The sequence below is a fragment of the Callithrix jacchus genome, chromosome 10 (genome assembly GCF_049354715.1).
Source record: "Callithrix jacchus isolate 240 chromosome 10, calJac240_pri, whole genome shotgun sequence".
In the NCBI taxonomy this organism is placed as follows: Eukaryota; Metazoa; Chordata; class Mammalia; order Primates; family Cebidae; genus Callithrix; species Callithrix jacchus.
This window is the reverse complement of record NC_133511.1, coordinates 3,156,395-3,168,883: the sequence shown is the minus strand read 5'-3', so window position 1 is coordinate 3,168,883 and position 12,489 is coordinate 3,156,395. Positions and strand designations below refer to the sequence as shown.

Here is a 12,489-nt window from a genome sequence, read left to right as displayed (position 1 = left end):
AGCACAGTAGAGAACATTTGGCAACAGCTAGAGACCTTTTTGATTGGCAGGTCTAAGCAGATGCTACTGGACATACTGCATGCGGGACAGGAACACCCATAAGAGCATACAAAGCAAAGCACAGCCCCTAAAAAAAAGAAATTGGTCCAGACTATCAAAAGTGAAGAGGCTAAGAATTTCTGTGCCTGATTGTGATAGTAATGTATTCGGGTTTTTTTTTGTTTTTTTTGAGACAGAGTTTAGCTCTTGTTACCCAGGCTGGAGTGCAATGGCGCCATCTCAGCTCACCGCAACCTCCGCCTCCTGGGTTCAGGCAATTCTCCTGCCTCAGCCTCCCGAGTAGCTGGGATTACAGGCACGTGCCACCGTGCCCAGCTAATTTTTGTATTTTTAGTAGAGACGGGGTTTCACCATGTTGACCAGGATGGTCTCGATCTCTTGACCTTGTGATCCACCCGCCTCGGCCTCCCAAAGTGCTGGGATTACAGGCGTGAGCCACCGCGCCCGGCCATGTATTCATTTTTATATCCTCACTCCACTATGCCTGACAGGGTAGAAACTCAACGACTCTTTGTTGAACCAAAGAATAAACAAAAGACGAAATATACAAGATACTGTTCCTTCCCTCTAAAATATAATAAAGTCAAAGCAAAAAATGAAAAAAAAATCAGATATGATAAGTATTAGAATAGTGATTTTTGCACTGCCCAAAGAATAAAAAATAATCAACTAAAGAAAGACACAGCAGAGAAAGTGACTTGTGAATTGAAAATTAAACAATCACAGTGAGTTTTCCAATCAGAGAACAGATTTCAGTGCATGGAGACATGTTTAGATAAAAGCAAAGTTATATTACTGAAGTATAGGGTACAGTGGGAAGTACATAGGCAGCAAAGGACAAAACCAGTGTTTAGTTAGGTCATGATTAAGAAAGGCTTTGCATGCCATGTTAAGCAGATAGACCATGAGCTGATAATAGTTTATTTTGTGGCAAGTGACATGATGGCAATTTGCCCATAGGTAGACTGAGAAAATGATTAGAAACAGGAACCATTCATCAGCCTGATAATTCTTCAAGACTCTGCCCCTAGAAGGCAGGCAGAAGACTCCTTAATTAGAAGGTCCTTTAAAACCCATGCAAGTAACGTAAGAGAAAAGAAGGAAGAATAACATACTATTTTCCAAATGCTTTTTAGAGTGAAAAGCAATAAACAATAATACTTTAATAAATTCCTTATAGGTTACAAGGCAAATTCTGTAATGTACCATTTAGTAAACCATAATTTCACAGCTGGCCGTGCTATTCTACCAGCCTAAAAAAAATCCAAAACACCAGGCCTTTAACATATTCCAGTTTAATGTAATAAACCCCAAATAGGCAGGTATTCAAAAAATGTGATTTCGTACTTGTTTAAGAATAATTGCTTGCTTGCAGAATTTCTGTGCAATGTTTGCAACTTGCTGTATTTTGGCAGGAATAACAAAGCCAAGTGCAGAGAGCTGACGCACTTCTCTCAGAAGAATCACCAAGCGATCTGAATAATGCACTTTTAGTGATCCATCATTGGAATCCAATTCCATAATGCGACTACTAGCCTCAATACTACAAAACGAAATAAATAACATGTGAAGTTTCATGTTCTCATTGTTTTGACTAATACAATAGTTTTGCAACTTTTCTGTACATCTAATATTAGCTCAAAGTTAAACAAAAACCTTTTTAATTCTAGCTTTTAAGTTGTGTTTTTTCCCATATATTATTTCACAATTCAGGTTTTGGAAACACACTGCAATATCCAAAATAGATCATCACATTAATATTTCAATCAAGCAGTTTTAAGGTAAGAAAAATCAATTTCAATTTTCAACTAAGAGTCAAAATTGACATCATATCCACCATAAAGAAAAATTTTTTATTCATTTCTTAAAGGTACCTCTGATTTTTTTTTTAAATCTATGTACTTGCTTCTTTAGTACTTTTATTAAAAGACCAACGATAAAGAATATCAAAATGGTAAGAGTAGAGATATTAAAACATTTCATTCTTCCACCCTTTGTTTCACTACCTAGTAACTGTGTGTTTTTATGTGTTTCTTCCAAAGGTTATATCAAATGTTCCTTTGGGAAACTCAAATCTGCATGGATTATAAAAATGCTGAACTAAATTCAGCAACAGGTATTACACTTTCATCACCACCCTTTAGGATTAGCTTTATAAAATGCTTTTTTATCTATTTATTTATCTTTTTGAGCTGGGATCTCGCTCTGACACCCAGGCTGGAGTGCAGTAGAGCAATCATGGCTCACTACATCCTCGACCTCCCTGAACTGAAGGATTCCTCTCCATCTTAATCTCTTGAGTAACTGGGACAACAGGCAAGCCACCATGTTCAGCTGATGTTTTTGTCTTTTGTAGAGACAGGATTTCACCATGTTGCTCAGGCTGATCTCAAACCCCTGGGCTCAAGTGATCCTCCCACCCTGGCCTCCCAAGGTACTGGGACTACAGGCATGAGCCACCACACCCAGCCTCGTTATTTCAAATCACCCTCACAATGAAGAAAAATTGCAGGTATTAGAAGGTAACCTACTGAAAAGCAAAGAACAAAAGTATTCAGCTTATTTAATAGCATATAAAAAAATAAAATAAGGAATAGAATACTTTAAAATGGCTTAAAATCATGATGTAGTCCAAATTTTCCTATATACAAATAAAGCTCATCAGGAAACTATTATGGTGACTCTTTTTGCCTTTATTCAGGACTGATCTTCCAAAATTAGTTTGTATATGCCAGCATTTCCCAAAATTTGTTCAAAAACACTGATGATTCTATGGACAGAAAATAGGTTTTACAAAAAAAAAAAAAAAAAAAAAAAAAAAATAGAGGAGGAGGGTTTCAAAGCCAAATGGGAAATGCTGGGTGGCAGGAACAAAGTTAAACAAAATTCCTAACAGCAGATCTCAGACCGAGGAATGCTACCATACGGAGGATCTCCACTGAAGCTATAATGATAAAGTCTGCACGTTTTCCAGAATTCGTTGACTAAAGCTCTGTTTCTTTTTTTTTCCCCCTTGCCCGGAGTATGTCTCATGTTTTAGGCTCAAAGAAGAAGACACGGCTAACTGGCACAGCTGTAATCACTACGCCCTAACACCTTTCAGTTTCCGCTATTCTTCCTCCAGAGCCAGAATTCTAGATTTGAGAAAGAATTACTCAATTTAAGAGGTACTATTTTTGGCCTAATTATCCTCTGTAGCATTATAAGGAAAATATAAACTTCATTGATGGACAAAGTCACTTTTAAAAAGACAGGAAAACTTTTCTCTGTTTTTATTTTTGAGACGGAGTTTCACATTTCACTCTTGTTGCCCAGGATGGAGTGCAATGGTATAATCTTGGCTCACTGCAACTCTGCCTCCCCAGTTCAAGCGATTCTCCTGCCTCAGCCTCCCGAGTAGCTGGGATTACCGGCATGCACCACCAGGCCTGGCTAATTCTGTAGTTTCAGTAGAGACACGGTTTCTCCACGTTAATCAGGCTGGTCTCTAACTCCCAGCCTCAGGTGATCCACCTGCCTCCACCTCCCAAAGTGCTGGAATTACAGGCGTGAGCCACTGCACCCAGCTAAGACATAACAAGTTTCTAAAAATAAACACAACAATATGCTGGAGACAGTGGACCTGAGGTACAAAGAAGCTAGTTTTTTTGGACGATTCATTTCAAATTCCCATTAGAATTAATAAGGTTAACTAATTAATACTTTCAATATAGCTCAATAAATATTTAACATAGCCTTATTATGTGGGGCACCATGAAGAAATATTCCTTCTCTCAAGGAGTTTAAAAATAATACAGTTTTACAGAACTGCAAAATTGCTTAAAGTGTATGTGTGTGTGCAGGTAATATTACTTATAATATTAATTATTACTAATAATAAGGTAGAAAAACATATATGCAAACCAATAACAAAAAACCATGAAGGAAACACTAATTCTAAAATGGACATCCAAAATTCTGGGGAACAGACAAGAGAAACAAGAGAGAGGCAGTTAACTAACTACATCATCAAAGTTTACAGCCTTAATGAATTAAAAGTTGACGATCGAAAACAAAAAAAATTAGAGGAGTATCAGCAAGTTTGGAGAAAGGAGAAAGATAATTAATCCCATCTGGCCATCTGGATTAACAAGATACCATTTCGGCTTTTACAGTTTAATACAAACTTACCACAAACCGGATCTGGAGTCAGATAAACCTGACTGAATATCCCTGGACCAATCATCAAATTGTTCTTGTTCATACAGTTTAAGCTGGTCTAAGAGATCTTCAGCACTTCGATGGAAACATCGAAATCCCGACAAGTCAGATAAAAGAGCCTCTGCAATCTTGAGAGTATCATCTACCTTAAAAAGTCAAATTACAAAGATATGTGCATTATTTAAATTTTTTAAAAATTAGCATCAAGTAATGAGCCCCGTTTTCTGATCTGTGATTCAGAAATTATTCTCCCTTTCATCTATAAATAGTGAAACAGTAGATTTACCAAATAATTTAGAAGTATCAACCCGTACTTTGCTTCTGAATCATACAGTCACAGAATAGCAAACAAAAGAGGATAATCCATACAAGGCATTAACTTCAAGAATAAAATAGAGGGTAAAGGGAAAGTCAACCCTCAAAATATCTGTGCCCCAGTGACTTTAAGAGGAAACCCTGGGACTTCCGCAGTATTCCTAAACGCATCCAGTAATAATCTGTGCCCCAGTGATTTTCAGAGGAAACCCTGGGACTTCAGCGTATTCCTAAGTGCATTCAGTAATAATCTGTGCCCCAGTGATTTTCAGAGGAAACCCTGGGACTTCCGCAGTATTCCTAAACACATCCAGTAATAATCTGTGCCCCAGTGACTTTCAGAGGAAACCCTGGGACTTCCGCAGTATTCCTAAACACATCCAGTAATAATCTGTGCCCCAGTGACTTTCAGAGGAAACCCTGGGACTTCAGCAGTATTCCTAAAGACATTCAGTAATAATCTGTGCCCCAGTGACTTTCAGAGGAAACCCTGGGACTTCCGCAGTATTCCTAAAGACATTCAGTAATAATCTGTGCCCCAGTGACTTTCAGAGGAAACCCTGGGACTTCCGCAGTATTCCTAGGTGCATTCAGTAATAATCTGTGCCCCAGTGATTTTCAGAGGAAACCCTGGGACTTCCGCAGTATTCCTAAGTGCATTCAGTAATAATCTGTGCCCCAGTGACTTTCAGAGGAAACCCTGGGACTTCCGCAGTATTCCTAAACACATCCAGTAATAATCTGTGCCCCAGTGACTTTCAGAGGAAACCCTGGGACTTCCGCAGTATTCCTAAGTGCATTCAGTAATAATCTGTGCCCCAGTGATTTTCAGAGGAAACCCTGGGACTTCCGCAGTATTCCTAAGTGCATTCAGTAATAATCTGTGCCCCAGTGACTTTCAGAGGAAACCCTGGGACTTCCGCAGTATTCCTAAACCCATTCAGTAATAATCTGTGCCCCAGTGATTTTCAGAGGAAACCCTGGGACTTCAGCAGTATTCCTAAACGCATTCAGTAATAATCTCAGCCCTTAGCTACGTGCTCAGATAAACAGCTCAAACAGTAGTTAGGCCAATGGGAATGTCAGTTAAGAGAGATAAATGCCTTTCCTCCTCAACTGTACAGAGAACAACACAGTACTCTAGAAAACTAACTGACAGAATCATTAGGCAGAACATATCAGAAAATAAAACATCAAAAATACAAACCTGAATAACCAGAAATGTCAAATATGCTGCCTTTTATAATCTTCTATGGGGTCTTGCTCTAAATCATGGACTATAATCAATTAACACTTACTGTACAAGTCAAAAGCAAGACACTGAAATACATCCTAGGTAGTAAGTCCCTAAGAGTCTTAGGTCAATTTTAATACTATTAAAATAATAATCTTTTAAATCTATAAATTGCTGTCACTACCTTTGACAATGCCGCAATTACTTTTCCAGCCACAAATGCCACTTTTACCTTTCCGTTAACTTCCTTTCAACCTAAAGTGATTTAGTTACATAAACATGCGTTCAGGTAAGACTTTGCAACTACTAAAATTTTACAATGATTTTTTTCTTTTTGAGATAGCATCTTATTCTGTCATCCACCATGGAGTGCTATGGCACAATTACAGCTCAATGCAGCCTCAATATCTCAGGCTCAGGTGATTCTCCCACCTCAGCCTCCTGAGTAGCTGGGACTACACACATGCATTACCACACCCAGCAAATTTTTGTATACAATAATTTTTTTTTAACTCAGTATAGAGCATGCTTTCCTCCTGAATACAGGTCCAGCTAATTTTTGTATACAATGGTTTTTTTTAACTCAGTGTAAAGGATGCTTTCCTCCTGAGTACAGGTATTTATTTAGCTGGAACAACTGCACTTGGAATAAATGATGTATTATCTCTAAGAAGAATGAATAGAACCATCACAACCTCCTCTGCACACTTGTTCAGTGTTCTACATTTCTTATGAAAATTATATAGATAAGCCAAGGAAAACAGAGAATATATTGACTACAGTTCTAGAGTACCTTCCACGTGCCTTAATTTAGCAGATTTTATCATTAGTACTCTTCATCTTTTATTAAAAACAAATACCTTCAATTCCAACTGGCGAACCCAAACTATATTGTTGACAACTTCTGAAAGATTTTTGCCAGAAAGTGGTCCAGATGCATCACCAGGAGTTCCTCGGCACCGATTCTCAAAGTCTAATCGAAAATCTGTAAAATTTAAATCAAATAAATGATTACAAAGAATTAGTAAAGATTTCCTAAATACCTTCCATCTACCAAGCTCTATGTCAAATGCTGCAGATAGAAAAATAATGAGTTGGTCCTTACCCTCAAGGATCATACCATGTATCAAATGAGAGAGAGAAAGATAACTTGTTAATGTAAAAAATATGTCATTTATGACCATCCTGGTCACCATGGTGAAACCCCGTCTCTACTAAAAATACAAAAAATTAGCTGGGCATGGTGGCGCATGCCTGTAATCCCAGCTACTCGGGAGGCTGAGGCAGGAGAATTGCCTGAACCCAGGAGGCGGAGGTTGCGGTGAGCTGAGATCGCGCCATTGCACTCCAGCCTGGGTCACAAGAGCGAAACTCCGTCTCAAAAAAAAAAAAAATGTCATTTATAACAGAATAAGTAAATTAATCTTCATGTGAAAATGTCAGAAAATGTATCCTCAATCCTAAATGGTATGCAGCAAAGAAAAAAGTCATCTACAAAAATATTCTCTCAAGCAAACACTATAACCTCATAAACTTTTACCTTTAACTGAGTCCACAAGTCTGGCCAGTAAAGTTTCTCTTTCTAACATCAATTCTCTGCTTATAGTTGGACGCTTTACCAACTCTTTATATTTCAGAAATGCTTGAAGAAGCTAATATAAAATAAAATAAGGATACGTTCATCCCAATGGATCAACTCAGTAAATACATATAAATAAAATCTCCTAAAATAGCTTAAGAGAAATATTAAAAGTGAACTATCTCAATACTTTACCTGCTGTGGACTGTCTTGAATTTCTGAAATATAATTTTTCAATTTTCCTGCTATTTTTTGTTCCGCAGGTGCAATAATCTTTTCATATTGAGACACTGCAGCTTTCCACAAGGGCTACACATATTAATAACATTGTTAGACTTCAGTATTTTTTAATCTGCCTTTAAAAAGAACAACATAAACAGGAAACTGTATAGACATAAAGAAATATATAGATAAGTATATATATAACCTCAGTATATGGATTATATTGCACAGGATTCAGGCCAGTAAAAGGTTCAAACACTCGAGGGTGGCATATGATTTTCTCTTCACTGGAAGGTAAAAAATAGAGAAGCTTCTCATGAATTGTTCTAACAGCCAAGACCTAAAACAAAATATTAAAACAAAAGAATTTATTTAAATCAAACCATTTGCATAAATAGGTCTAAAATCTAGATATATTGGGCACATTAGCTTCTCTAAAAAATAACAATAAAATTGAAACTATAAAAAAGAAAATTACCACACGACAATGAAGTGATATGCAAAAACAACTATTTCATCACATTAACAAGTGTGCTCAAATCTAGTGAAAATATATAATATCTAAATATTTTTAAACTGTGTTTAAAGTTTAAACTATATTTAAAGCTCATTTAAGTAAATTTTTAGTGTCTACCCTTAATATAGTAATACTTCTGATTTTCATTAATCTGCATTAAATTGCACTACTAATGGCCGGGTGCGGTGGCTCAAGCCTGTAATCCCAGCACTTTGGGAGGCCGAGGCGGGTGGATCACGAGGTCAAGAGCTCGAGACCATCCTGGTCAACATGGTGAAACCCCGTCTCTACTAAAAATACAAAAAATTAGCTGGGCATGGTGGCGCGTGCCTGTAATCCCAGCTACTCAGGAGGCTGAGGCAGGAGAATTGCCTGAACCCAGGAGGCGGAGGTTGCGGTGAGCCGAGATCGCGCCATTGCACTCCAGCCTGGGTAACGAGCGAAACTCCGTCTCAAAAAATAAATAAATAAATAAATAAAATAAAATAAAATAAAATAAAATAAAATAAAATAAAATAAATTGCACTACTAATGATGAAATGACACGTTAATAACTCTATTTTTTTATTATTTACAAACAGCTGAAAAACAAATATTGTATTTTGAGCTAAAAATGTCTACCAAGAGTCAAAAGGTAATCACAAAGGTTAAGTGAAAATACTATAATCTTCCTCCTATTTGAGTTGGAAATCTCAGTATAAACTCATGATTTATTTTTCTCAGGCTAAAAAAATTACCTATTAGCAATTCTGTCTATTGAGAATGCCTAACAGCATTGGTAACTCAGTAACAGCACTTCACCCACAGATTGTTATGAAATACCCCCAAAAAATAACCAGTCTCCTTGAAAAAATGGCTAATTCCATGTGTGAGACAGAAAATGTACAAGATGAGCTGGGCTGTAACATTTTAGGGGACCTGAAAGCTATCAAAGAAATACAAAGTTGAGCAGGTGCAGTGGCTCATATCTGTAATCACAGCACTTTGAGAGCCTGAGAGGCAGGTGCATGACGTGGGGTTAGGAGCTCAAGACCAGCCTGGAGAAACTCCATCTCTACTACAAATACAAAAATTAGCCAGGGGTGGTAGTGTGCACCTCTAGTCCCAGCTACTCAGGAGGCTGAGGAAGAATTGCTTGAACCTGGAAGGTGGAAGTTGCAGTGAGCCAAGATCACTCCAATGTACTCCAACCTGGGTAACAGAGCAAGACTCCATCTTAAAAACAATAAAAAAAGAAAAGAAAAACAGAAATACTGACATCATGTCAAAAATGGCATAGGAGCCAACTTGAAGGGGTACTCTCTGCCCCAAAATTGAACAGTTCAAATATAATAATAATTACAATGGACTGAAACACATAAAATAAAAAAATTATGGGTTCATAATGGCAGTATCAGAAAACATTTCATTGGTTGCCGATGGAACTTACTATGACTTACTTAATGTTCACTGTTCTAAAAAGTGGTAAAAAGAAAATAAGCAATTATCTATACTGATATGTCTATGCAAACTACATTTCAAAGTAACTAAAAAGTTGAAGAAAAAAATTCTTCTTTTAGAACAGTAATGACTAATAAAAGCAGAAAGAACACCAGAATTAGAAAATCACCATTTTGCAACTCTTCATGATTAAAGACTGCTAAGGGCATTTTTTAGAAGTTCAAGAGCATTATAATGAATTCATCACACTGATCATACCTGAACCCTCACAAATCAAACTTAACATTACTAAAAATGGGAAAACAAGAAACCACATACGTCCTGATATATACAACAAGGTGTGAAATGCTATATGGCATCAAAAATGGGAATTTTTAAAATGTCTCAGGAGACCTATCAACCAAACACAATGTGAGCACCTTGTCTGCAACCTCATTCAAGTAAACCAACGACTTACAAATTTCTGAGAAAATCAGGATAAACAGATGCTCGCTAGATATAAAATGGTATTAAGAAATTATTGTCATTTGTTGACTGTGATAATGGCATTGTGGTCATATTTTAAGGGTGGAAGCAGATAATATCTCTGCTTTAAAAATATTCCGGTTAAAAAAAAGGTTAGAGGACAGGCAGGGAAGACAAAGATGACAAGAACTGAAAAATGTCAATGACTATTAAAATTGAATGGTGGATACATGACATTCATTATACTATTTTACATTTTAATATGTTTGAAATATTTCATTTTTTAAAACAGGTGTTTTAAGTCCCTAATAAAGAACTATGGTTCTTCTAAGCAAGGTGGCAAGTCGGCTTTACAATCTTTCAGTGGTCTCGTTTTGTCCTTAAATGTCCCTTAAAGCTACATATATGTTCTTTACTGAAACTTGTGTAAATTGAGCAATTGTTTCAAATATTTCCACTGAATACCACTTAAAAAGCTGTCCCAACCTAAAAACAACTGCAATAGCCAAAAGACTACCTGAAAGCTTCCATACATGGTCAAGTGGGCTGATTATCTTTTTACAATAAAGAACAAAATGTAAGTTCACAACTATCAAGTTGACCAGTCACACACCAGATAAAAAGAAAGGATGTGAAAATAAGCCCCACAAGAACTTTAACTCCTATTCTCTCACAAAACTAGTTTTCAGAAGATGTACAGTGCTTATTAATTATAAAACATATTTACAAACAAGTGAAGACACACTTTACATTTAACGACAAAGATCCATAATCAAACTGATACCTCTTCAAGGCGTTTGCCAAGTTTGTCAAGAGTTTCTGGGAAATACTTTTCGTTTTTCCATGGATGAGGAACATAGCGCTGCCACACCTGACCTGTTAGGTGATTACAGACTCGCACCCACTGTTCACAAATGGAAATACCAGCTTTCAGACTCTCTTTCACAAGATGATAAGGATCTTCCCATAGGTTCAAAGTTTCCAACTTTTTCTGAACAAACCTTCCAAATGAACCACCTAATAAAACATAAAGCGAAGAGCTTAATGGAAATAAATGTATTTTTTAGAATAATTATAAAATACATGCTTATGATAAAATTTTTTAAATATGCAAATTAGCAAAGTAAGGATCTATGAAATACCACATGCACACACTTAGCCTACCACTCTCAGTAACAAGTATTTTTAAACACACACACACACACAATGCTTTGCATTTTTGCATCTTTCAATTTTCAATGTACCATTACAGCTTTTAAGGGTAGAACTATATATACAATTTCCTCAAGGCTGTAGAGCCTACTGTATGGTTATTGCATTATGTAAACAATCTGCAATTACTATTTACTTCTACTTATCACAAACAATGCTGCAATAAATATCTTTGTACATAAAAGTGTATGTACTTATCTGATATTTCCTTATGAATATAATGGCAAGGGCATTTTCTAGGTCAAAATGTTTAATATGAACAAATAAACTGATATATTTTAAATAATTTTTCAGCTTATTTCAAAATAGCCTAAATTAATATGTGCATAAGTACTAAAAAGCTATGTAAATTTGGTTATATTAATGGTCAAAGAATTCGATACATATAATTTATACTACCCAACTATATACAAATATCTATTTAAATAATTCTACATGATTTGCTTTACGACTTACTTTCAATAACAGTATTACATAAAGGAGCATTTTAAGTAAGCACTTAAAGGATAAAATGAAAACAAAATAAGACAGGTTTCCAAAATTCCAAAAGTTCATTTTTTTACTGGTACCTATGATGTCTAAGAGATGCAACATTCGTGACTCTGGATAATGATCATGCTCTGTTTGTCTCCACACATCATCTACAACGTCCCGAGTAGTCTCCACCAGGTCAACAACTTCTATTAAGGACAGACTGTCCAAGTTATAAAACTCCTGAAAGCAAAATGCATTAATTTTTAAACATAATTGTATTTGTACCTTGGGTAATATAATCAAAATGTTCCCAGGCCTTTTCAATTGTCACAACTCTGCTATTTGCCATATTATTTTCTCCTCCTTTTTCTAACAGCTGACAGCTACTTTCTTATGCAAATACCCCTAATTTCTCCCACAAACATAAATGTCACGAAAAGACAAAAGAAAAAAACAAGAATTGTAAAAAGTCTACTCATTCATTTACACGATTGACCTGATTTTCTTTAAATTTTGATTTTTAAAAATTTACCCAATAAAGGTGATCTCAACTCCACATATAGTTCACATGTCTTTATTCATTCGTTATTCATTCATAATATTATGGTTAAGAATAACATAACCCAAGTCAAGATTTATCATGCTGTATTTCATCATTGTTACCAGAAAAGCTTAAAACCATTTAAAACACTCTATTAAAATGATATTATTGAAATAACAGTGGAAATGAGTAGAAAATTAATATATATATGTTTTGAAAAGTAAAGACTT

The 12,489-nt window shown here is 36.0% G+C and overlaps 1 protein-coding gene across 8 annotated transcripts in view; it reads right to left on the bottom strand.

The window, feature by feature from the left end:
• The window catches only part of DYNC2H1 (dynein cytoplasmic 2 heavy chain 1), a 375,588-nt gene that overhangs the window by 353,280 nt on the left and 9,819 nt on the right, over positions 1 to 12,489 (bottom strand). For all 8 annotated transcript variants that reach the window (XM_078339343.1, XM_035263991.3, XM_078339345.1 and 5 more), the window contains exons 5-12: positions 11,814 to 11,958; positions 10,817 to 11,049; positions 7,816 to 7,950; positions 7,584 to 7,697; positions 7,350 to 7,461; positions 6,670 to 6,794; positions 4,231 to 4,406; positions 1,408 to 1,603 (exon numbers count right to left, since the gene is read on the bottom strand). In XM_078339343.1, the coding sequence (XP_078195469.1) occupies positions 1,408 to 1,603; positions 4,231 to 4,406; positions 6,670 to 6,794; positions 7,350 to 7,461; positions 7,584 to 7,697; positions 7,816 to 7,950; positions 10,817 to 11,049; positions 11,814 to 11,958 (1,236 nt within the window). The remainder of the gene's footprint in view (positions 1 to 1,407; positions 1,604 to 4,230; positions 4,407 to 6,669; positions 6,795 to 7,349; positions 7,462 to 7,583; positions 7,698 to 7,815; positions 7,951 to 10,816; positions 11,050 to 11,813; positions 11,959 to 12,489) is intronic.